Source organism: Alosa pseudoharengus, unplaced genomic scaffold, assembly GCF_046254945.1.
Source record: "Alosa pseudoharengus isolate Yale_2024_CS ecotype anadromous, Long Island Sound unplaced genomic scaffold, YU_APseudo_1.1 YU_APseudo_1.1_scf_11, whole genome shotgun sequence".
NCBI lineage: Eukaryota > Metazoa > Chordata > Actinopteri > Clupeiformes > Clupeidae > Alosa > Alosa pseudoharengus.
Window position 1 is genome coordinate 32,123,646 of NW_027468576.1, and position 25,554 is coordinate 32,149,199.

Below are 25,554 nucleotides of genomic sequence, written 5' to 3' on the forward strand. Positions count from 1 at the left end.
GGCCGGCCCGGCTGAGAAAACTTTTTGGAAAAGACGGGCTATATGGACCCAACCAACTCTTTTTGGGAGGGGAGAACTCCCTCACATGGTAGGCTACAACCCATGCAGAGGCAACGGTGTCATGTACAGAATGCGGAACGTGTATAGCCTACTAACTAGACTAACGTGACAAATGTCAATATTTTTTTTCCTCGACCGGCCCAAAAGTGAAGCGGCCCACCGGGAATACTCCTGATTCTCCCGATTACCCACCCTGGGCCTGGGTGCAGGATTCAGTTTGGCCAGTAATGGCTGTGCTTCACCGCAGAAAGAGAGTGAAAGGTAATATTTAATTGGCTTGGGGTTGATGTTACAGCGCTACAGGAGATGTTTTGTGAAGTCCTTGGGGTTGATGTTACAGCGCTACAGGAGATGTTTTGTGAAGTCCTTGGGGTTGATGTTACAGCGCTACAGGAGATGTTTTGTGAAGTCCTTGTAGTGCCTTTTTTGTCCTCCAGCAGCCCATTCTGGAGTTGCTGAGTTGCCCATAGAGGGGTTTTGGAAGTAAGGCATGAGGATGCTGTGACCAACCCACCGAAGATGCCTTTACTCCAACGCTGCCTCCATGTAGATGGTCTTGGACATGGAGAGAATCTCAGTGTGGGGGATTCAATCTTCCCAAGAAAGGCTGAGGAGTTTTTCCAGGCATCTTATATGGAAGGTCCATGTTTCTTCCCCATAGAGCAGGGTGGAGATGCATACAGCATTTTCTGTTTTTTGCTGTGAAACACCCTTTTGCAGAGTTGTCCAAAGGCTGATGAGATTTTGTTGAAACGGCATTTTATTTCACTGTCAAGGGAGCAGTCGGAGGAGAGTGAAGACCCAAGATACTTGCTGCTGGATAACCGCTGGACTAGATTGAGTGGACTGGACTCCCACTGATATGGAAGCTGGGGAATGACGAGGGATGGGTGGTGAGTTAAGCCACGACCTCAGTTTTTTTCTTGATGTTGATTTGAAGGCCAAAGGATTGATATAGGCCAGAGATTGTATCTAGGGTATACTGCATGGGGTCTGGGCTGTGTGCCAGAACGGCGCAGTCGTCTGCATACTGGAGTTTGTATATTTGGCAGGTCTTTGTCTTCATATGGGCCTGAAGCTGTCAGATGTTGAACAGGCTTCCATTGACTTGGCGCTCCAGGTGGACACCATCTTTCTGTCCCATGATATGGTGGAAAAGGTGGGTAATGGCTGAGAGGAGGAGGTTGAATAGGACCGTTGCTAGGACACAGCCTTGTTTAACCCTGACATTGACCTTGAAGGGCTCTGATTAGAGTCCTCCCATTGAGAACTCTGGCTTGCATCCCATCATGAGGTTGCTGCAGGATGGAGAGGAACTTGGGTGGAACCTAGTGATGGGCAAATAAAGCTTTGGTGAACCACTAAATCACAGCGGTGTGAAGCTAGCGACACTAATGAAAAAATCCAATATGGCCACCACATGTAGATTTTTAAACATAAAAGTCTTTACCCAAACCAGTATATGTAACCAAAAATATTGGTTTGTTAAGGACTTTTATGTTGAAAAATGTATGTGTGGCGGCCATCTTTTTGCTTTTCAGCTAGTGTCGCTAGGTTCACACTGCTGTGGTTCAGTGGTTCATCAAAGCTTCATTTGCCCATCACTAGTGGAACCCCAAGTTTGGAGAGTTGTTGCCAGAGCATCTAATGGTTTATGGTGTCAAGGGCTTTTTCTGAGGTTAATAAAGGTAAAGGATATGTAGAGGTCCTTGCGTTTCTCTTTTTTCGAGTAGCTGCCTCAGGACTAAGATCATGCTGGTGGTGGATCTGGCCTTTCGGAAACCACACTGTGTTTCGGGTATGAGATGTACTCCACCAGTCTGTTTAGCATGATTTTTGTCAGGTCTTTCCCAGCAATGAAGAGGAGGGATATCATGCAAGGGATAACAGCCGACGAGGTGACCTGTTCGATGGAAATAATGGCGAGGTGGAGGCTTAGAACTCCGGCGACGTGTGCAGCACGTTGCCTCCACCGAGACATTATTTCCATCGAACAGGTCACCTCGAAGGCCGTTATCCCGCTTATCTCCCGGTTGCCACTATATGCAATACACGGGTTTCCCGTTTACCAACAAAACTAGATGCGCGCAGCCTTGAGGCAGAAGAGGCTTGGTGGCCGTCCACAACGTTATAAAATTAACCTAAATAGTCGGCTGCTGTAAGCTACAATCGGATTTTTTTGTATACCCCTGTTGTCTCAATGATAATAACATCTCATTTCAGACTATATTTCAAAGCTTGACGTTCATTTGGATTATTAATATAACATCGTATTTTGTCATTTTTGGCGAAGACATGCATTCCATTAGGGATATTGAACATATTTAAAATTCTCTAATTTCGTGATTTCGAATTGGTGCAGTTTTCAGCACAAAAACTAATTTTATTCTTTTGCTCTTTTGCATTGCTCTATGCTGTTCTATGGTGCTTTCTGCCTCTTGGTTGCGCACGCATGTTATCGTGACGTTCCATAGAAATCCATGTATAGTCATGCCTTTATAGCACGCAAAGGAAACAAGCGGTTTCGTTTAAAAAGAAGCCAACTTGTTAAGTTTGTTGTACAACTTTCTTTGGCCCTATAACAGCGATAGCATGTTATAGTTACCATTCATAAGCATTGATATGGAACAGTGATTAAACCTGTTTTACCAGATCTACTTCAAAGGTGTCCCGTTATTCAGAATTAATAGCCACCCCACCAGCCAATCAGACAAGCGAATTCCATTGTTAAGGGAGATAAAATAAAATAATATATAAATAATATATTCTAGAATGCCTTTATTTATTTATTTTTACTCAAATACAAGCATGGAAATAAAATATTCAACTGCCTTAAAAAAAATGGTTTAGTTTGAAAAGAGCAATGTAGTGCAAACGCATACATTTTTTAACTTGAATGATTGTTTTGTACATAATGAATAATAAAAAAAGTCTTATAATTTAGTTTCAGTATGCCATAATGATTTTTACAATACATTCAATGAAAGAAACCAAATGTTACTTAAAATTATGCACACATTTGCTATATGAAAATGATATTTTATGCATATTACAAATCTCAAGACACAGAGAGAGCTGTTATTTATTCATTTATACAAGCAATTCAAATAAGCCTCTGACAAGATAATTTGCTACAGCTGTAACTCATTGGCTGTAATCTGTCACTCCCTCTCTCAAACATCAACTGTTATAGTTGGGCCATTGGCAGCACTGGGCTGGGCTGCTGCCTCAACCGCCTCACTGGCTCCCCCTGCTGGTAGCAAGCTGCTACTCTCAACAGCGTTATCTGCTTCCTTCTCTTTCTCAGCGTCCTCCTTCGACTCTTCCTGGGCCGCTGAAGAGGCTGCTTGCACTGGTGCGGTTTCCGCCACCTTCTGGTCATCGGTGGTAGTGCTTGCAGGAACCTCATTCACAATCTGCACCGAGTCCACAGCCGGCACAGTCTGCCTGACCTCGCCGTTTTGCACGGGGAAGGCTCCCCCCATGGCCTGGTACAGGAACTGGTAATGTTCCTACGCAGGAGTAAATACAAGATAAGGAAGCAGATATGAGAACATTGTCAGTGCTGTGACTTCCTGAGACTGATTTGTCTGTCAAGAAAGTCTCATGCTGTTCCTAGAAAAATCCAGATAATGTGGTATTGGTTGACTTACAAATTCGGAGATCATTCCCTGACGTTCCTTGCGTAAACTTTTGCAGACCTGGAAGATGTCCATCAGGTTCTCTGTGTTTGTGCAGTCTACAAGGTTCCACAGGGCACAGAAAATGCCAGTGCGACTAGTTCCGTTTCTTTAAAACAAAATAAAACAGTGTCTGAATGAGTAATTCCACTTCATATATTAGGTAGGCTACTGTGCACCATTTACTTGCTTCCATTGTAGCATAAATAGCCAGGATTATAACAAGTGCTGAATATTCAAATTTGATATGTGGGATATTTGGGGCAGCCGTGGCCTACTGGTTAGGGATTTGTAATCGGAGGGTTGCCGGTTCGAACCCAGACCAGTAGGAACGGCTGAAGTGCCCATTGTGCAAGGCACCTAACCCCTCACTGCTCCTCAATTCAAACCAAAATACATTTTAGTCATTAATTAATTGTCTTTATGAGGAAAATTGCACTAAACACAAAGGTGCTGATGGGGCTACATGACGACCAAGGCCTTGTGATTGCAGTATATATCACACAATTGTCTCATGTCTAAGCCTGCATTGGCCGGACCTAACGGTGAGACTCACTGGCAGTGTACCACCACCGGGACGCTCTTGTCCGCCCTGCTGCAGCCAATGCTCTGCTTCATGGCTTTGATCATGTCCATCAGCTCCTGGGGGTTCTGGGGCAAACCCTGCTCTGGCCAGTTCTGGAAGTGGTACTGCTTCACCTGCCGAGCATCTTTCCTCTGCAGAGGACAGAAGAGGAGACACTTGTTATCATCTGAGTTCACTCTGTGTTCAAATTAAAGGTGAAGTCCACTTCTCTGGCAAAATGTTGTTGATAATGGAGTCTACCAGCCAATCAAATTACACCTCTTCCATTTGTGCTACTGAAGGAAGGTGTTGATTTGTAGGTTTGAATTGTATATGGATTGTTTTCCATTTGCAAAGCTTGAACATTCACACATTCATGTGCACACTGATGGACCATGGGGATTAGGATAAAGAATGTCTTGGATTAGAATGGCTGTCTGCACCTTAAATCAACATGATGTAGGAAATGGTATTTATACTCCTTGTTGTTAAGTTCCAATGTACTAGTTACCCTAATGGCACTAAAATAGTGACTAGGGGTGCGTTTCCCAAAACCATAGTTGCTAACCTGTTAGCAACTTAGTTGGTTGGCAATGGGAAATTGCATTGCAACCAACAAAGCTGCTAACTTAGTTAGCAACTATGGTTTTGGGAAACAGACCCCATTGTGTCAAAAACTGACAAAAAGAGTAATGTTCCTTTCAGGTACAAGACGATGAGACAAGCCTCATCTTCACATTATTGGTTCTAATGCACCTGGACTTAAAAACTATCATCTGAGCGCAACAATACAGTACTTCTCTGCCTTCTGCCTTCCAGATACAACAAAGGGTTACACTTTACTTGACGGTATCTACTGTCATAAAAATTATAAACAAGTCATAAATGTTTATGACATAACACTTTTATCACTCGCTTCTGTCAAGTGTCATTTGGTTTTTGTCATGACAAGTTAAGTGTTGTTACCCAACAATGTTACATAGTGCAATACCAGGCATTCTTGACATGCATTGGCAACTTCAGGGACACCATTCTCCGTATTATGAGTTTAGAGCCGTCATTTGCAGTAAAAGAACTACATAATGTTGCTTTAAAATGGTGTTAAGATTATGTCAGGTGACAAAGAAATGGTGGAATACCCAGGTTGCAATCAAGAAATTTCCCCTCCTCCATTTCCTCAAAAACAGAAACCAACTAAGTTGTGAAATCATTGGGCCTGTTGCCTTGTGTAACACTGGCACTTTGCCTTCATACAACAGAACACAGTCACAGTCAGGAGAGCAAACACAACCAACATCACATCACCTTGGCATGCTGTAACTGGATGGTCCTCTTGATGTAAGCTGGAGAGGTGATGGGTTCTGTCACTTCTACGCTGATGTCCTTGTAGGTTTTCTTCTCCTGGCCCCAGTACTCGGCACACAGCTCCTTACATGGGACACACAATTGAAATCAACATTCAACATTCAAATCAACAAACATCATGTAATGGCTAAGTGATTGACTCTCTATGTCCACATAATTGTAAGGATGCACCGTGATGTCTGACCAACCCACCTGGTCACCCTCCTTGCACTTGGAGAGCATGACGATGTTTCTGACTTTCTTCTGGTAGACCATCTGCCAGAACTCAGGGATGGTACATGCCAGTGGTCCCTGAGCAGCGATCAGACTTTTTGGACTCCAGTAGCCCTGAATTTGAAAATGAACAGGAAAAAAAAAAAGCATGATCAGAATTACAGGTTCAGAGGTATAGTTTACTAAAGTAATTTGGAAGAGGATTTTAACATGATTTGAGTACCCTAGGCAAAGACTTACATCAATGTATGAAGCATTGATGTACTGGGTGGACTCCTCCTCATCATCATCAGAGGAAGAGTAGTCATCGTCATCTTCCTGATCACTTTCACGGCTTGTCTCCTCTTCTATTTTCACTAGAACTCTATTAAAGTCGTCTGTAACCAGCACATACATAACCGCCATTGTAGTTATCTGGCATAATCCATTACAATACATGTAATCAATTGGTAGTTACAATTCAGACACTCATTTAATGGGACCGGCTTGGACCCCATACGTCAGTGTTCTCTTGGGAAAAAGAGGGAACGGTGCTCACATGGAATGTAGGATGAGTCACGGTTCTTCTTCTTGTTCTCCTCACTGATTGCAGTGTTGAAGGTTCTCCAGTTTCTGTACTTGGGAAGCCTCTGTAATATAACATCACAAGGACGTTATGTAAGCAAACGCAAGAGGGTTATTATTGAGTATTGAGATGAAAGAAGACATTAAGTACATGATCAAATTAACCACCCAATCAAATTAACCACCCACTCAATTAACCATCCAATCAAATTAACCACCCAACCAATTAACCAATCAGTTATCATGTAAATGGATGAACACACCTGGAACTCTGCCTCCATTAGGGTGGGCTCATCACAGTCCTTGCGCTGCAGCACGGTGATGGAGGAATGCAGCTCTGCCAGGGGCACCTCTGTGTCTCCAAACTGGTTGAACTCAATCAGCGCTTGGTGGATCAGTATGTACTGGGCCTGGGCGAGCAGACACACACATGAATAAAAAGAATGATGAAGTTCATGAGGCGCATCGCCTCCATCTCCCCACTAAACACACACACGCGCACACACACACACACATACACACACACACACACACACACATACTCCTCACCTCTACTTGCACCATGAGGCAGCGCTGGCGCCTCATCTTCACCACGTAGCCATAGATATCCATGACGCCCTCGGCCTCCAGACTCTCCATCATGGCATCGATGCCAATGTAGGTGCCTGTGCGGCCCACCCCAGCACTGAGGACACAACGGCAGAGCAGAGAAACATCATTACTGGGCACCTGTCAGGCCTACAACACAGCATTCCCATTCTCCAGTCCAGTCTTCTCTCTCTTATGGCCTGCTAGCCAATACCAGTCCGGTTTCCCTCACTAGTCATGACTTCCCTTTGTTCACTTGGCTGTTTTCAGTTGATCACCTGCTGCACATATTGGTTATTTCTGAACATTTTCCCCTGTCCTTTGAAATTTAATTCATTCAATTAATTTTTCAGTGGGTCATTTTGGATTCTGTATTACACTGTGTATTAAGCCTCATCTATTGAGCTTGCATCCAATCTGTGAGTTTCCTGACAGGCCTACTGTAGACCTCGGCACACTCCTCAGGACAACTCAGGAGTTATTTGTACTGTAGATAGTTTCATCATGATGGAAGAGAATCCCGTTTTAGTAGTGAGGTTCAGAGGACTCTTCTGAGGAAACCTCAGCAAGCAAAACCGAAACAAAGCTGTAATGAGGAAACGTGCAGTGAATTTCATCACTACCCACCTCAAGCGCTGTTTCAGGCCTGGTGCGTGGTGTGAACGTTGCGTGTCAGGTTCGTGGCGGCTGTGTGGCATTTTCTATGTCGTTTCTTACCAGAAACGTGTCTGACGCAGCGCAGCGGCAGCCTCTCTGACAATTTAAACGTCTCCATTTTTTTCCTTCACTGTTTTGAATGAAAAACGCTTCCAACACACTTGCGTGTCGCGTGAAAAATAGGCGTCGGCCCTATTTCTAGCATGCGCACGTTTTCGGCGCGGCTCGAGCCGCTCCTGAGGCGTGCATGTCACGTAGGCGGTGTACAAAATCTAACCTGTTAACATGGGAGCCGAAATAAAAACGGACATGCCATGCAGCTCACGCCACGCACCCGGTCTGAAACAGCCCTTAGAGGCTATGACAGTCTGTATTTGAGGGTTAAGTGTTAAGTGCTAAGTTCTGTAAAAATATATATATATTTTTTTAAATAGTGTGACAATGACTACAACTATATTAAGCGAACCAAGAAAATTGGCACCAGTTCTTACTGTTGTAGAAATGGCCATACCCTTGAACTGGTTAAAGGGACCAATAAGTCTAGAAAGCCTAAAACTTCAATCAATAAGAATCTGACACTGATCATGTGTAATGATCATGTGCATTACATATTACTGCTCTATACGCATACACTATGTGTTTGAGTTTGGGGAAATTAAAGAGGAGTTCTCTGGTATTTTGTTGGTGAAAGAGGAGTTTGGGGAGGGGATTGGTGAGTTCTCTCTCTGGTGTTTTGTTGGTGTTTGGTTCAAATATCAACTGATCTAACGTCATCTAGAATTGCTGATGGTACCTTTAAGTAATATTAACAACACGCTCTTCAATGTGCTAACACAATACCCTCAGACCCATTTCCCCCAAAACAAGATGCTACACATATTTACACTGTCCCACTTTGGTTGGAATTCTCTGTTTTGTGGTGTAGAATGTTCGAGTGCCCCACCTGCAATGCACAACGATGGGGCCGCTGAAAAAGTTGCTGAAGCTGTTGACGCGGCGACGCAGCTTCAGCAGCTGGTGTGGTTCGCTGGGGACGCCATGGTCTGGCCAGCTGGTGAACTGGATGTGGGTCACCTCTCTCTCAGGTGACTTATCTTTGCGCTGAAACATTTGCACAGGTGTAAAAGTGGCATTGCAGGCCCATGCACACACATTCGAGTACACACATGCACATACACATATGCACGCACACACACACACACACACACACACACACACAGACACACACACACACAGACAGACACACACACACACACACACACACACACACACACATTCATACACACTCTCTTTCACACACGACACATGCGCATGTGCTTGTGCTTACCCACAACATACACACACACATTGCTTTTTTGAGACACATGAACAGAGAGAGAGAGAGAGAGCTTACAAATGTAACACCAAAAGAAGACATGCGCAAGTTCAAAAATACACACACATATGCATCCAGTCACACACATTAGAGCGCGCACGCGCGCACACACACACACACACACACACACATCATGCACACTAGTGGTTCATGAGGCAAACCACAGACACACTGGCTTGCATTGTAAAACACAACATGCTAGTTTTTATTTTAGCGTGTTGTCACTCCAAACAGCATTTTCTCAGAGTGCCTTGGCAGAATTTTATTGGCTGTTAAAATGGTTATAATGCTAGCCCTGTGCCATAACATAGTTATTCCCTTCAGTATTCAGAATATAAGGATGTTTCTGTACTTACTGCACTTTTGGAAAAAAATAGTAATGTGAGAGTGCCTTGAAAGTATGTACTCATAAAATAACAACATATATGAAGTAAACCATCTAATGATTACATCTAATCAAATCAATATTTGGTGCAACATCCTTTGTTTTCAAAACAGCAAAAATTCACCTGTAGGTACACTTGTAGAGAAATATTTGCCACAGGTGTCAGTGAATGTTGACTGTCTTGATTCTTTCTGTCTCTTCATCTCAAGTTACAGTACACTAGTTTCTATCAAATTTTAAGCTGATGAACTCAAGTTTTTCAATCTATAATGTGGTATTACTCTCTTTCTTTAACAACTAAATGCCTCAATGTAAAACTTCTATATTTCAAGAAAGAGTGTTTGAAAATATGAAATTTGACACACTGATGCTAATAAAGATAGAAAATACTTGTTTGAGACAAATGTTTTGTGAAATAACTGTTGTGCACATTTTTGTATAGTACTATAAATTGGATCAGTGCTGAAACCCACATGTATCTCATGTTGTTTTACTGTTACAGTAACATGTCATTAATGTTCCTCTCATTTTGTAAACAAGTTAGCGAAGTTTTAAACTGCACGCCAGCTACTTCAATGTCACATACTAGAAAGAAAGAAAGAAAGAAATAACTGACTTACATTGATTATGGTGAGATGGCGGATAATGTAGTCGGGACAGAGGTCTTCTTTCTTTATCTTCAACACATAGTCTCCAAAGATCTCTGTTTCTCGGTCCATGGATGGCCAATACTGAGCACATTTATTCTGTGTCACCAAAAAACAATAATAAAGAGGTCAATGACAAGTTGTAATCATGCCCTCTGTTTAAGTTGAGGGTCCTTTCATATACCAGAAGTAAAAGAAACAATTTAAAGCAATCGGGTCAAACATAAATGAAAACATATGAAAGTATTTAATCAAACTGATGTTATCCTTGCTAATTCAAGCCAAGGGGCTTACCCTGTTCCCTTCCTCACAACGAGTCACCATGACAATGATGGAGGACTTCTGCTCCCAGATCATTCTCCAGAAATCCACCATGGTCTCCTCCTTGGGGCCTGTGCACAGACATCTCATTACCCCAATCAGAGACATCCCCTGTACAGCAGACACACAACACACAACCCCACCACCGACATCCAGACAGAGTGACTTGCGCCCACAGTAAACACCTCACACAGCCTCACCTTGGGCTGCAATGTACTTCTTCTGCTCCTTGAACCCCTACAGAGAGAGAGAGAGAGAGAGAGAGAGTTAAACACTGAAAGACTTCACCCATGCACAGATGGCCTCGCTTGACCAGGAGTCCACAACATGGAGGCAGGCTGGTTCTTAAACCCGTCATTATCAAAAACATGGCTGAAGAGCATAGGGCTGTACAAGATGCAGGATGCTGGTCTGAGAGGAAGCTGTTCTCACCTCGATAAAGCTGGCATTGATGTAGTCCGCACAAGCTTCTCCCCCACCACCAGAGGCCGACAGCTGAACTCGGTTGTAGTCATCTATAAAATCAATATATACAGTATAATGCAAAACACTGACTACCTTCACTAAAAAAATCCCAATAAAGCAAAAATTTGCTTGTTTTTGTTTACATGAAAATGCATGTATTCCTTCAGAACAAAAACATACTTACAAGGAAGGATGTCAACATAGCGGTTCTTTATTTGGTTCTCGGAGTTCTTGGCTTCCTTAACAGTGTAATTGCTGAAAATCCTTGGAATGCTCTGCAGGCAGCAAGGCAATCAAGCAGTGGTTAAGCCAATCAACCAATCAATCAATTAATCAATCAATAAATCAATCAGTCAACCATCCATGTGAATAATAGTACATGAATGCATTAGTAGAACTGAGGCACCTGAAATTCTGCCAGGAAGAGGCGGCCCTCATCGGCAATCTTCTTCTTGTAGACATCTAGGAGGCTGTCAGCAGCGATGGGTTCCACTGTCATCAAGGGGTCTGGGTAGATATGATATTGTAAGGCCATAAGTACAAATGAATGGATTGTGAATCAATCTTTGCCTCTTTGACTTTCACACAAAAATATTTACTCACTTGCTGCAAGTGGGATTACTTCCTCAGAGCGGTCACTGCAATGTTAAACAGGAAGAACATGTTTTCTGTTTCATGAACATTTCTCCTCCTCCACTGCATAATTTTACCACACCTCTTCTTTTTTCCTTCTCTTGTTTGATTGCTATGTTTTTGTTTGTTAGTTTATATGTGTCTAACTCATTATAAAGAGACGAGGAGTTTGAAAAAGGTGCAAACCATGCAATACATAAGTGCAACATATTATTATTACAATTATTATTACTATTATGTTTTGAGGACACAATGAGCACATTGTGTGAGCAAATAAAAAGGAATACAATGCAGGACATCTTCAGACCTTACTGAGGTAAATACTCACTTATCCTTCTTTTTCTGGAGAATGTAGATTTTATACAGAACAAATAGGAGAGCGATGGAAGTCAGGATGATGAGAAAGGCCAAGATTCCTATGACAGCTTTGTCATTGTCTGCAAAAGAATTTGCTATTTATTTCATATTGGTTACAATAATTGGTAGCAATACACAATAGTAGTGGTCCAAAACAAGTAAGTCTCAATTCAATTAATTAATTTAATTAATTCAATACAAATATACAAATTAAAATAAAACAACATTTTGCACATGTGGCAAGGCACAATTCTGAATGATGTATACAGGTTTTGAGGAACATATACTGTCATCGAGGCAATGCCTTTTTCAGGGAAGACCTTGGATATTTGAGGAAAACAATACCCAAATGAATTATGCATATATTTAAACAGTATTGTCCCATTGTATTCAACATTTGATACGTTGTTTATGTCCTTTTTGCAGCTAAATATGGTTTTTCAAGATTCACATTCTGTTTTTATTTGCATTTTACACAACGTCCCAACTTGTTCTGATTTGCCGTTGTACTTACATGACGTGTACTCTTTTTTCAAACTTGGCGCTGACACAAGCCCTTCACCATTCTTTGCTCTAATCTGCATAGAGATGACTGTATTACAGACAGCAGAATATATGTGTTTTCCAAGTCAGGTACATTGTACTTTTCATGAAAATGTATGTTGTGGCATACATACCTCCACTGTGTATTCTGTTGAGTAGCTGAGGTCTTCAAACTTAAAAGAACATTTGTTGTTGTCTGTTGTCTCAATTTTGATTCCCCCAGAAAGTAGTGTTGCATGATACCTTCCAGGAGTACCATGCCACTGCCGCTGGTTGATGGGAGTACATGATACTTGTAACACATTATTTGATGTAACGGTTATTTTGGGTTCCCCTGGTTTTTGAGGGTCTATAAACACAACAACAAATCGTGCATAGATTAGCCTCTAAATAAACATGTATTTGACTTTTTAAAAGAAATTGTTCTGTTCTTTCTCATATAAGCTACAAATCTAGATACATGTAGGTTGTTATTCTGGCTCAGGGAACATCCCACACGAAAGTTCTTAAAGCTCAGAAACAGATTACACTTACTCACAGGCATATATATCTTGATATCAGTTGTTGGAATGGGAACCAGGGTGGTTCTGACTCACAAAAATCTGGATTAAGTAGGTCAATCCAAATATTTTAATGACATGGGCATTAATTTGAATCCCAAATCTGTACAACTATGTACAGCTGTGGGGTAAAGGTGATGATGCAATGTTTGGTATTCTTGAAAATGTTGCAAAGAAATTTGTTAAGAAATTAGTATTTTATTTAACATCTAGAGAAACATTTCTGCCATTTACTGCCTTTAGAGTAACAAAATTCAATAATGTGTCTAAATAAGCCCCTTGTGAGGTAAAAATGTGATGCAGTGCCCTATCAGGTACCCTTATAAGGGTCTATACAATGGAAAAGAGTAGCCCTTGTGCTGCCCCCTCATGGTTATGTTCCAAAGGGTGCCCTTTCCAGTATAGAATGCAGTGAAATGCAGTGCTGTATGATGTTATACACGTGAGAAAGCATAAGGATCTTCCCCAGACTTTATAATAAGGAGACACGGACACCAAAATATAGAGAAAATATAAGAAAGCTCTCTATAAACAGTCAATGGTGGCAAGAGTTGCCTATAAGGACTTTGATAAAATGTAATGTGCCATGTAGGCACTTTTACAATGGGACAAACAGGTGCCTTTTTGATTGAAAAAAAAAATCATGAAATGCCCTCTTAACAGATTTTCCAATGGAAAAAAATAGTGAGATGCACTGCCCACAGTCTAATGGTGCTTCCAAATACTTAAATTGTTTTGTGTTTTAGCCAGGGGCATTTTGATGCAATCTCATCTGCACAGTACCCTTTTTTATTTTTCAATGTAGGGCAATTCCACGCAAAACTGTCACATCCATAACGCCAACACAATGCCATGGTATTTAGTTGGCGTTATGGATGTGTATTTGTTTATTTGTATAGCGCATTTAACATGCACAGACCAGGATGCCGAGAGCCACAGCTCCACATTTCCATGAATGTTCTTCCATCTCATTTTTCAATCAATAATAACAAGAGCAGTCAGGTGGCTGCAGACCCTCACTCCTATTTCAGTGTTAAAAAAATCAAATGATCCAAATCACCATTTAAAATCATCTAGATACGGTGTGCCTTTACCTTGCCTTAACGTTTGAAGCAAATCTGACCAGTAGTTATACAAGCAGACATACACACTCAAACACACACACACACACACACACACACACACACAGATTGACAGGCATAATTGCCTGAGATAATATCCACTGCAATGCCACCAAAACAGAAAGTTACCTTATAAGGTAACGCCATGCAATAGACTATAGAGGGTTAAAAAAAGTCTTACTGTAAGCTCCAGTCCTGAATATTTTGGTCTCTCCCTTCAAAGATGTATCTCCATAATTCACAGTTGGGGTACAGGTATAGTCAGTGAAAGCTTCTAATTCTTTAATGTCATAGGGATGGCTGCTGGATAGGTTTTTGTGTTCTGGAAAACAAACAAAATTGAGCATAGATGGAAGAAATGTATCATCATTGTTCAATAATATTTTTATTGTTTAATTGAATAATATTCTTTATCCTATCTGTACATAACATCCAGTATATACAGTAATAATACTAAACCCTTCTAGATTCAAGACTTCAAAGAAAATCAAACTATACAGGTCATTTCAATACATGTTAATATTTTAAAAAGGTAAGGGATAAAGATATGTTATCACTCACCTTTATCACCACATTTGATATTAAGGGTAAAATTTGAAATTATTGTTGCACACTTTACACTGTTAATCATACTGCGGAGAGTAAGTGAGGTGTTTGTGTGAGCGACTTCTTCTGTTTTCACCGTTACATCTATAAAGGAAACAACATTCATCAAATCATAAATATTATCTCATCACTTTGACAGAGCAAAGATTACTTGTCAAATTAACAAGGGCAACAGTCTAATCGTGTTACATGTGAATTATATTACAAACATGATAAAGTGCAATGTGTTTAGAGATAGAAATGCATGAGAACATTTGTATGTGCTTATGTGTGAATTTTGACTGTGTCCAAATTAGAACAAAAACATCTGGCAATTCTGATTTACACATCTATAATGTATAATATAAGTCTTACCACAGTCAAGGCGCACTTTTTCTTGGCCTTGGCGAGAAAAACTAGATTTTTCATAGGTTCCATAGCAGATATATTCTTGAAATGGTTTTAATCCTTCATCCGGATATGATGTACCTTCAAATAAAATATTGAACAGAAAATGTATTATGCATATTTACCATAAACTACGTTTATGACAAGATAGATAAATGCCAGTTTCACATAAAAGCCTATATCTAAACTAAAGGAGTAAATGAAGATCTTCACTGAATAACATTTTTAGGATTAGGATTACTCTGCGGAACAGGACATGAAATAATATTCTTACCTGTACAGTTGAAATGCAAAGTCTCATTCTCTAGACATTTGCTAGGTTTGTTTGCCCATTGAATCACAATAGGGTATTTCTTCTCATATGTTAGTTTAATCTCATCAACTACAAAAGAATATTTTTGACAGAACATATGTCAAAATTTGCACATTGAGTTATTATACATATTATTCTGATTAGCTTTGACACACAGTCATACAGTCAGGTAAGTAGTCACAGTCAAACCTTGCATTTCACATTTTCAAGATACAATGCTTTTGTCCACAGTTTTGTGAATGAATTTATGAATATTCTTTAGCTCCTTTTTGTTTTTTGTTGTCTAACTCAGGGGCGTCAATAGACCCTTTTTACTGGGGCACGTGCCCCAGTATTTATAAGCTGTGCCCCAGTAAAAATCTCACGTTCAACTAGGGGGGCAGTGCATTCATAAATCAATAATATCGGGGAAAGAGCGGATGTTTTTTACACGTTTTTTACACGCTTTTTACACGCAGTTACGCACTGCAGTTACGGGTAGGCCTATTCTCCCATTCCCGCTTCTGTCACACCCGGAGCACACAAGTTCAAAATCAATGCAGCCTTATGAAAGAGGCGTGATTTTTGGAATATGGACTTTCTCATTGACCCTCTGAATGCCATTAAAATCCAGAAAGAACACAAACCAGGCTTTGATTTTGAAAACTTAAGCATAAGCATGGTGAACTGAGGAAGGCCTACAGTAAAACGGTGTCATCACATAGCCTAACAAAGAATTTACTTCGAAATTTCACTTATGCTTTGAGGTTGTTTGTTTATAAAGAGTCAAGAGGTACTTGAGGTGTGTAGATTTGTTTACAATTTGTTGTGATTTAATTAATTTGTTTACAAACGAATCAAGAGACTGGAGAACAATACTCGACAATAGTGTCTGTGCAAATGTGTGGATGACTTCAGTCAAGTTGGAGACAAATGGACAGATTCAAACGAAGCTAGGCTTTGAGACTATGACTTCACGTTAAAACTGAAGATGCACAGTCGGTAAGCTCCAATATCCAAAGTTGGTGATTATAACTAGCCTGGTCCTTACCACCTGTGACTACGTTTCTCTTCGTCATAGAGCCTGGCATAATGTAATAGGAATCTGTCTTTAAAATCATTGGAGTTCCCTTAACCAATCAGCAAAGTTTGGTAATGACGTATGCTGTGCGCCGGAGTTCAGGCTCTTACGCTTATCACTTCCGCTTCCAGTTCAGGCTCTTACGCTTCCCACTTAAATTAATTCGGACCATCTGGTAAAATTTCAAACTTTTTCCAAAGTCAGTTGGAAGGAGAGCTACAACGTCCTTGCCATTTATAAAATTGACAAGACAAGCCTCTTGTTCTTGCTTTAATTGCTTGATGCTCTCGAGAGTTGGGACAACTTCGCGGATAGCTTCTAGCATCTCTTCCTCTGTTGCTATGCTGTTGAACTACAAGCAACTCGGCAGGCGAGTTCCGCGTCATCACTCAACTGTTCGTTGAATGGCTCGGCTACACGCGAGCCGTATAATGTCAGTTGGGCCAGACTACTGTACGTGCGAGACCGAAATCAAATTTTGGCCAGAAGTACAGATGGTAATGACCAGGCTAGATTATAACAGGGTTTATTTAACAATGTAGGTAATCTGCTTGATACCTGACGAAGACCTCTGGTCGAAAACGTTGTAGCCTAATAAAACACTCTGGGAGCTTATATAACAGTGTGTGGGTATTTCTTTATTCTTTCATATGTTGACTCAGCCTTATAGGCTACCCAGCACCTGTTTCATTTTTTGTATGTCATTCAATGAATGTCGGGAAATATGCCACCGTGTGACACTGTAATGGGGAAAAACATAAAGCCGTATCAGCGTATGTCAGATTTATGTTTATATGATTTCAGCTCACAGGTCCTGTTTTCCACGAAACACCATTTGGATTTCTTAAAGCATATCCCATGTGGATTTCTTAAAGCAAATTTCTATTGCTGTGTCGTTTTTCTTGGTCTATTTTTGGCTGAAATTGTTCTTGCCTAATCAATGAATAGTAATAAGTATCTACAGTATGTATATGTATATGTAAAACATTTATATTTAACAGGTATAACATGTATAGTTCAGATTCCACTTCAAACGACTGTGACTTTTGACATTATGGTGCAATGTAACACCAACTGTCATGAAGTGCCATACCATTACGAACTTACCTATGTGTCTGGTTGTGAAAGTGGATTTGGTACCACTTAATCTATAAACACGGCTGCTGTTGGCATTGGCAGTGACATTTATTTGGTAGGCGGTGCATGGTTTCAATTGAGTGTTTTTGATGATGAATGAATCACCAATGAAGTTCAAGGGAGATGAGACATCACTTAATTCAATTGTGTACTCATCCATACTTTCCATTGCTCTGGTGCTACTCGGAACATCATTGCTAGGTTTACTAGGGCTAGTGGTAATAGCGGAGATAGTGATATTTGTTGGGGCAATGGTGGGAGCAATGGTACTTGAACTGCCACTAGGAGGGCATATGACCATTAAGAATGTATTTGTCAGTCATATCAAAGACAAATATAACACTTATTCAGATAACACCGGGAAACCTATGTTTTAACAATGTATGGAAATTGCCATATAAAATCCCATACCAAGGGGGACTATGTCGAGAGAGCAGTTCATCATAGGTATGGGAAATGACTCCACCTCACAGGTCTTCTTGAGACACCATTGTCCCGGTATATCCCACATGTGTGCCTCAAAACACATTTCACTTGCTGTTACATTCCCATTTTGTCTGAAATCGTCCTTGTCTATTGAATGAATAATGATAAGTATGTACCACATAGGAGAATATAGATAACATGTGTATTTATGGTTATGGTTATGGTTATGGATTTAGCAGACGCCTTTGTCCAAAGCGACACATAAATACAAAACAACATAATAATATTTAAAATTGAACAGGGAACAGATTAAAATGTAGGTCAAATATAGTAAGGAGAATAGTTGTAGTACACAATAGTATCAATTCAATCAATAGCCTAATAAAAAAGCAATGTAAAAAAGGGAAAGGCAATAATAAAACAATAATGTCAATTCAATCAATAATATAAAAACAATGACATGCTAAGACTACATTTAACACGTATAACATGCACATTTCAGATGCCACATCAAAAAAACGTTGACTTTTGACATTATGGTGTAATGGAACACCAACTATCTCATATCATTATCAACTTACCCATGTTTCTGGTTGTCAAAGTGGTTTGGTTACCATTTAATCTACAAATGGTGCTCCCGTTGGTAGTGCCAATTATATTTATTTGGTAAGTGGTGCATGGTTTCAATTCTTGGTTTCTGATGGTGAATGAGTTACCAGTGAAGTTCCAGTCAGATGAAGAGCCATCATTGAATTTAAGTGTGTACCCCTCAATATTTTCTATAGCTCTGATGTTACTCGTAACATCATTGCTAGGGACAGGGGTAGTGGTATTATCGGTGATAGTGGTATTTGCAGTACTTGCTGGGGCAGTGGTGGGAGCAATGGTACTTGGGTTGTCTTTATTCAGTTCAATGTATATCATCACATCAAAATAGTTCTCCACAATGTAAAACATTCCTGGGAAACACAGAGACACAATGGATTTTGTTTCATTTCAAGCACCTTTGCCAACAGACATTATTGCTCTGTATTGCTCTCATAATTTCTTAATTTCAGAGACACTATTACTTACTGCTGTTACATGGTAGGATTGCTGGGTTAACTGAAACACAGAAACAAGGGCAAAACGTGTTATTAATAAAAATGCATGACAAATGATCAGTGTGCATCACAGTGAACATCAAACAAGCAAGCCTCCATTAAGTGAGAGCAAACCTGCGACTATTATTGGGATTGTTGTGGTTGCAAGTTGAGTGGGGGTCTGAGTCTCTATAAACCAAAAGTGCAATGTTGTTTAAAAAGGCTGACGTAGAGTTAGTACTTGACAGACAAACTGGCTTTACATTGTATATACTGTAAGTGACACTAACTGGACAATACAATTGTACTAATCACAGTTTTTACAACAGTATGGTACATCAGTCTGATTCTACAATATAGATAAATGTCCGCATTGCTTATGTCTTACTTGAAATGTAGCTACAGTGTAAGTCCATGACATGCAAAGTTGCAATCCTTTTTATTATGTTTCAAATACACTGCACAAAACAGCTATAGTTCATATCTTAAGAAAAGAAAGATGTATTCAATGAAACAAATGTGCAATGGGTTCCCATAACACACAAGACAGGAGAGAAAAAGTTAACCACCCTGCTGCCAGCAAATTGAGAGACCAACAAGAATAATCAGCTTTTACCTGTTTCACTGATGGTTGGGTTTGCTGTGTTTTGTTGACGTGTGGGGTTGAGTGGGAGAGAGGTGACTGTTTGTAGGAGAAGCATTCAAAATAAAGATAAAGCATGAGTGCATTTAGACTGGCCATCAAGTGATTAGGCTACTAAAGATAGAAACAATAGAATTGAATCTCTCATAGCACCTTGCTGCAAGCAAACTCAATAGCCGACACCAACAATCAGCTTTTACCTGTTTCACTAGTGGCATCTACAGTCAATGTGTTCTGTTGAAGTGTGGGGGTGCGTGTGGGTGAGGGACTGATATCTGCTGGTAAGAAAATTATGCAAAATGAAGACAAACCATGAGTGAGCCTAAATGAGCCATGGTGTTTTCACCAGGAAAACAGCCTATTCCACAAATGTTAGACATGATTTCTACTGTTTCCACAGATTCAGTTTAGAATAAAGGGTTTAGGGCCACCATACAGAGGCTCAGCAAGGAGGGGGAAAGATAGGATGAATCCAAGTTACTTGCATTGTCAGGGTCCCTAACAGAACACAATGAACCAACATTATTTTTTATTTGGTAGCAAATATTCTGGTGGCATCCTTGTCACCTTCTGTCTCTGGATGGTGTTTTTAATACCTGGGGAGTTGGTGGAGTTGAGTGGAGGAGAGTCAGCTGCTGAAGGACCTCCTGCAGCAGCCGTGCTTGGAAGAGTGGGAGAGGTGCGTGCAAGAATGGCATGGCTATCTGATTTTTGAAAGGAAATTATGCAGAACTTACTATAATAGATAATAAATATCTGGACAAACAAAAGAAAACCCTGATACACCACAAATATAGTACACATAATATATAATATATGTTCACTACAATTGTGTGATTATGGTGAAATATAATGTGAAAATCGGAAAATAGGAACGTCAACAGTTTATGTGACATGATGAGGACAGGGCTGTGAAGAGTCTTTTTTTTGTTCTTAATCGTAATACTCATTTTCCGATTAGATACAGAATGGAAAAACGCACACACTAGAAATCACACCCTGACCTCATTGCTGGGCTTTTGGGGACTGGAGAGGGTGAAGGTGACACAAGGTCATCTCCTCAGTGTGGATCTGACAGCCTTGACTTACTATTAGTTGCTGCTATGAGTCTTTAAAGACAGGACCGCTTCAAGTGATAAATAGCAAATGTGGTGCCATGATTACCTGGTTGTGATGTGGTTTTGCTTGCAGGAATTGTGGGAGCTGATGGACCAGCTGTGTATGGGAGGTGAGTGTGCATGCAAGAAAAGAGAGCAAGAGGCAGGGGAAAAGGTTATGGCACTGAGAAACTGAAACAGGGTGGATACTGAGCTATAGCTAAGCCTATGGCTGGTGTTTTTTATTCCCCAAACAGTTTAACTCCACTGGCTTCATCCATGACTGAGATTGGCTCGTTCAAATTACTGAACCAATTTGGAATGTAAGAACAAAATAACTCATGAATCGGAATAATCTGTTTTCCAGCTGTTGCTAATCACTGGAAATGTTTTCAAAAGAGGTTGCTATTACCTGTTGTGGGTTTGGGTGCTGTGGGTTTGGGTGCTGTGGGTTTGGGTGTCGTATCTGCACCTACAAGAGCCATATTTGGGAGATGAAAATGAAAATGAGAACATGTTTAAAATTTCTTTGAAAAAGAATCTTGAATCTCAATATATAAGAAGTCACTGACTGATACTATTATAATTATTATAAACTATTATGATCATTATTATGGTGAGAGAGAGAGAGACAGACTGAGAGAAAGAGAGAAAGAGAGAGAGAATTCAGGATTCAGATATTGCATTTTGTTTAAACTGTGAATTAAGTTCAATTGATACATGTGTTTTATCGTTTATCACTTTTTTCAAGCTTTTCAATCAGTATTATTCATCATTGTTATTATTGTTTACATGTGTAGATAGATTATTGTAACATACAATTATTTTAAGTAAGTGGATCTGAGAAAATGGTGATTTGTAAAGAAGAAAATTCTGATATGTGCAGCTTCAAATTCAGGATATATGACCACATGTTCAACTGTGCAACTTAGAAAGCAATTACTGTATTAGATAAACAAACAAATTACTTTTCTGCACTTGAGCACCATTTGAATAGTTAGAAAAATACATCATCCTCTACCATCATATCAACACCACATCATTCACACATGAGCCAAATGCACTTTCTCTGCACTCTCTACACAACTCGTCTGTCTATGGGTCTGCTGTACATTAACACAGACTTAAGGAGATACAGGGGGTTTGTGTGTGCTCGCTGACACCTTCATATGAAGGTGCGTGTCTGGTTGGAGTGTAGGCTGGGTGCATGAGCTCAACATGCTGCTTGAGAGGAAAAGGTGTTGCTAACAGCGGTTTCCACCAGTGTAGTGGCATAACCTGGGTGCTATGGTAACGCCAAGTGTAAAAGAACAGTGTTACTTGAGCTCATTTACCGCAACTTCCTGAAGCACTCTCTCATTCTCTCTCTCTCTCTCTTCCCTCCCTCTCTCTCTCTCTCTCTCTCTCCCTCACACAATCTCCTCTCTCTCTCCTTTCTCCCTCTCTCTGTCTTTCTCTCTCTCTCTCTCTCTCTGTTCTCCCTCAATGCTTCTGCTTTTTCAGAGGCATTCTGGTTTTGTCTTTTGTGTTTCTCATGTCATGTTCATACATATGCTATACTCCACCCCATAGCCTACTCCTCTCAGAAAAAGGACCTGGTGTTCACTGTCAAACGTGACTATGGGCCCAAGTTGTGATAGTCAGGACCATTATGTACACTAAGCATTCAGGTTAGACATTCAGTAGACCTAAAAGTTGACCTTTAATGTACATTTTGTGAGATTACTCCATGTATAACATCTTATTTTAAATACTGTATAATGGTGGTTACCTCCTACCATAATTGTGCTGTCTTAAGTAAGTGATATGGTGCCGTGTTTCTGACTGAATTAAGCATGTTAAAAGACTCTCTGTGTTTTTGCTTCTTATCTTTCAGCTTTTTTGCTGTTTTAACTACTTTGTTGAATTTAGCTGTAAAGGCAATCCACACAAAAGTCTGCAGACCTGTATGTGTATTATTAGCGAGAAGAGCAAAACAATAATGACAAGTGCATGCTGTTTCTGATTTAAAAAAAGAATCCATGGAATCGCTAAGGTCTCCCTGTCTGATTCAGTCTATGCCATGTGCTGATGTGGCCTGGTAAAAGATGCCATGACATAATGTTCCCCTTAAAGTCAGCAGCACTAAAGAACACAGAGGATGACTGGTGAGTTATCAAACACTCTATCACCCACCCCCCACCTCTGACCATTTCTCTCTTCCTTTAATTTCACGCAGTATCCTACATCACAAAACACCTTCTTACACAATCCTTACAAAGAGCATTGTGAAAAAGAGTGAGAAATGTAGTGAATGTCATCAGATGATAGGGTACTACTTCAAGCAGAGGTGTAAAACATGGGGGAATGAAGCCCCCCTCCCCCTCCCCATTAATCAAACCCCCAAAATCAAATCTCTGGTGAAGGACACTGTTATAGAGCATGATGAAAAGGGGGTGGGGGGTGTGGGGCTCAACGCCCCCAATGTTAAACTCAAAGTTACGTCCCTGACTTCAATTCCTCTTGATGTGTGATTGGTCATTAGACAGATGCTTTCACCTGGCCTTAATCCACTATAAGGACAACCTAATATGATTATAAACATCAGTCTTCCATCCTGAAGACTCTGTTCAAATAATCAACCAATGTACTTAATGTGTCATTAGACATGCATTAGGTGGGATAGGTGTTTTGAAGTCTGAGGTAAATGTATCCTTTAAATATGTAGGCTATGGTGAGCATTCGGCACATGCGGTTCTGTTAGATAAGGTCAGCTCTCACTCTTTTGACTTGTTCATGACCGATTAACATCAAATTGAAAAGCAAAGACTTCAGAAGGGAACAGGAGAACATGCTGAAAACAAGGCCAAAACTGGATGGCTCTGAACTCACAGGCACATAATATTTAGTCAGTAGGCCTCTGTCACACTGCCTTTTCTCTTCAACAATAAACACAGAGAGCTCATCAATTACATTTACACTCAGGTAAATGTACCTCACTTAGTAAACATGCTACACATGTGGTGAGAGTACAAATATGTTTTCAGACACAATGGTAGCATAATGAGAGAAGAGTCTTTTGAGCTTGTCTAATCAGTCTGCTGATCTGAACTTTACAGTCTACGCGCTCAAGTCCTCTTTTTGAAGCACCATTTTAGCTAGCTGTAGCTGTCAGGAAGAGCAGACATCTCAAAATGGAACAAGGAAGTGGTAAATGCTCTGCCTCTGCAGCACTTACAACCACACATTTGCACAGCATGAAACAGATGGGGGTGGGGGTACCAAGTGCCTGTACAGTCCTGTTAAGGAGATCATTGTAGTTGTCTAACTACTAGCACAGGCCTCTCCAGTGAATAGAGAAGTGACCAGAACCATGTTGCTTGTAAGTGTAGACTGCAAACATGTATCAACCTCATAACAGATGACATAAAATGAACCATTAACACACTACTGGGTGGACAGGAAAAGCTCCAGCACAAGAAAAAAGAAAGACAGAATGAAAAAAGAAAGAAAGAGAGAACGCTTTGGACTGGCATCACAAGTGACATTTTGCTGTTTGGTTGAAGTGAAAGCAGTGATGGGGGACACACCCAGACAGACCACTAATCTTTCTGTAGAGCATCCCCAAGGTTACAAGACACCTAAACAGGAGACATTTTCAACCCTGCACCATGGAGAATGTCACTCCTATGGGACATGAGGTGTTTCAGACTTTTTTCTGTCCCAGAATGATCAATCTGAGCACATCGCCTCAGGTTTTGACACATGGAAGCTTACAGAGCCAAGGAAGTGGAGGCTGAGAAAGCAGACTGTTAATCATTTTACTATGCTCTACTCTTCCATGTATAAGTTCAACATCCTTCCTTTTTAGTCGTTTAGTCAAGCACATTTGTGTTGTTATTTATTATTATGTATCAAACATCTATAATTGTACCTCTCACTTATAAAACTTTTAAAGTCTTCTGACTTTACTTGACATAACATGAAGAAAGTAACACGACTCAAAAAAGCAAACTGTACCATGACTCAAAATAACAAACTAAAAATAAAAACTTTTCATGAAAAAGCGTGCACTTACATTGAGCCGAGGAGGTGAGGATGGCAAGAGTCAAGAGGGCCGTTAGTCCAGAGAGACGCGCCATGACCAAGAGCTGTTGGCGCTTGGCTAAGCCACCATACGTCCTGTTGAAGAGCGACACAAGACTTCTGGTAATTCAAAACGCCTCTCTTATGAACGTCATAAACAAACTAATAAACTCTTCTCTATTAAATAAGAAAAAAATACGTCTCTTTTCTATATTGCCTCTTATCTGTCTTGGCACCTGTGTCTTTTTACCCCCAAAATCCTCACCCGGTCTTACTCCTGGACGAGGAACGCTTCAAGTGACATCAGTGAGGCAGTAACTGTGGCGGAGCTGTGGCCCTTTCTTAACAGGAAGTTGATTTTTTGAGCTACGCCACAATCTCTTGTCTTCCACTTTCTTCTCCACAGCAATCACAAAGCAAAGCAGCCAGAAGGCTAAAGTTAAAGAGCTTGTTTTTTATTACAAAGGCACATAACCATCTTAAAAGATGCAATGGGTCACGTAAAATCAAAAGTGTACCCTTATAATCAGTTCCTGATGGGTGGGGTAAAAAAGGCCAATATGATGCAACTAACAACAATAGAAAAAGTACAATACACATCAGCCTCAAGTTAATTTCTTTTTCATTCTAAAACCTGCC

General features: G+C 40.4%; 1 protein-coding gene across 11 annotated transcripts; it reads right to left on the bottom strand.

The window, feature by feature from the left end:
• Positions 1-2,821: 2,821 nt before the first annotated feature.
• On the bottom strand, positions 2,822-25,325 carry ptprc (protein tyrosine phosphatase receptor type C). Of its 11 annotated transcripts, none has more exons than XM_076278895.1 (34): positions 25,181-25,325; positions 24,908-25,011; positions 21,263-21,322; positions 20,918-20,968; positions 20,350-20,457; positions 19,954-20,031; positions 19,727-19,792; positions 19,103-19,132; positions 18,610-18,987; positions 18,014-18,175; positions 15,367-15,474; positions 15,060-15,173; positions 14,661-14,789; positions 14,281-14,421; positions 12,553-12,767; positions 12,390-12,453; positions 11,847-11,955; positions 11,489-11,523; positions 11,292-11,392; positions 11,070-11,160; positions 10,853-10,935; positions 10,621-10,657; positions 10,394-10,491; positions 10,073-10,198; positions 8,636-8,793; positions 6,997-7,132; positions 6,711-6,857; positions 6,422-6,512; positions 6,124-6,260; positions 5,863-5,997; positions 5,611-5,733; positions 4,297-4,457; positions 3,714-3,849; positions 2,822-3,572 (listed from the first exon to the last, which is right to left on the bottom strand). In XM_076278895.1, the coding sequence occupies exons 2-34, from the start codon at positions 24,969-24,971 to the stop codon at positions 3,234-3,236; spliced, it is 4,011 nt and encodes a 1,336-aa protein (XP_076135010.1). In that variant the 5' UTR covers positions 24,972-25,011; positions 25,181-25,325; the 3' UTR covers positions 2,822-3,233. The 11 variants fall into 11 exon arrangements, with proteins under 11 accessions (XP_076135010.1, XP_076135011.1, XP_076135013.1 ...); XM_076278896.1 differs by having other exon boundaries at positions 25,152-25,229; XM_076278898.1 differs by having other exon boundaries at positions 25,166-25,204.
• Positions 25,326-25,554: the final 229 nt, after the last annotated feature.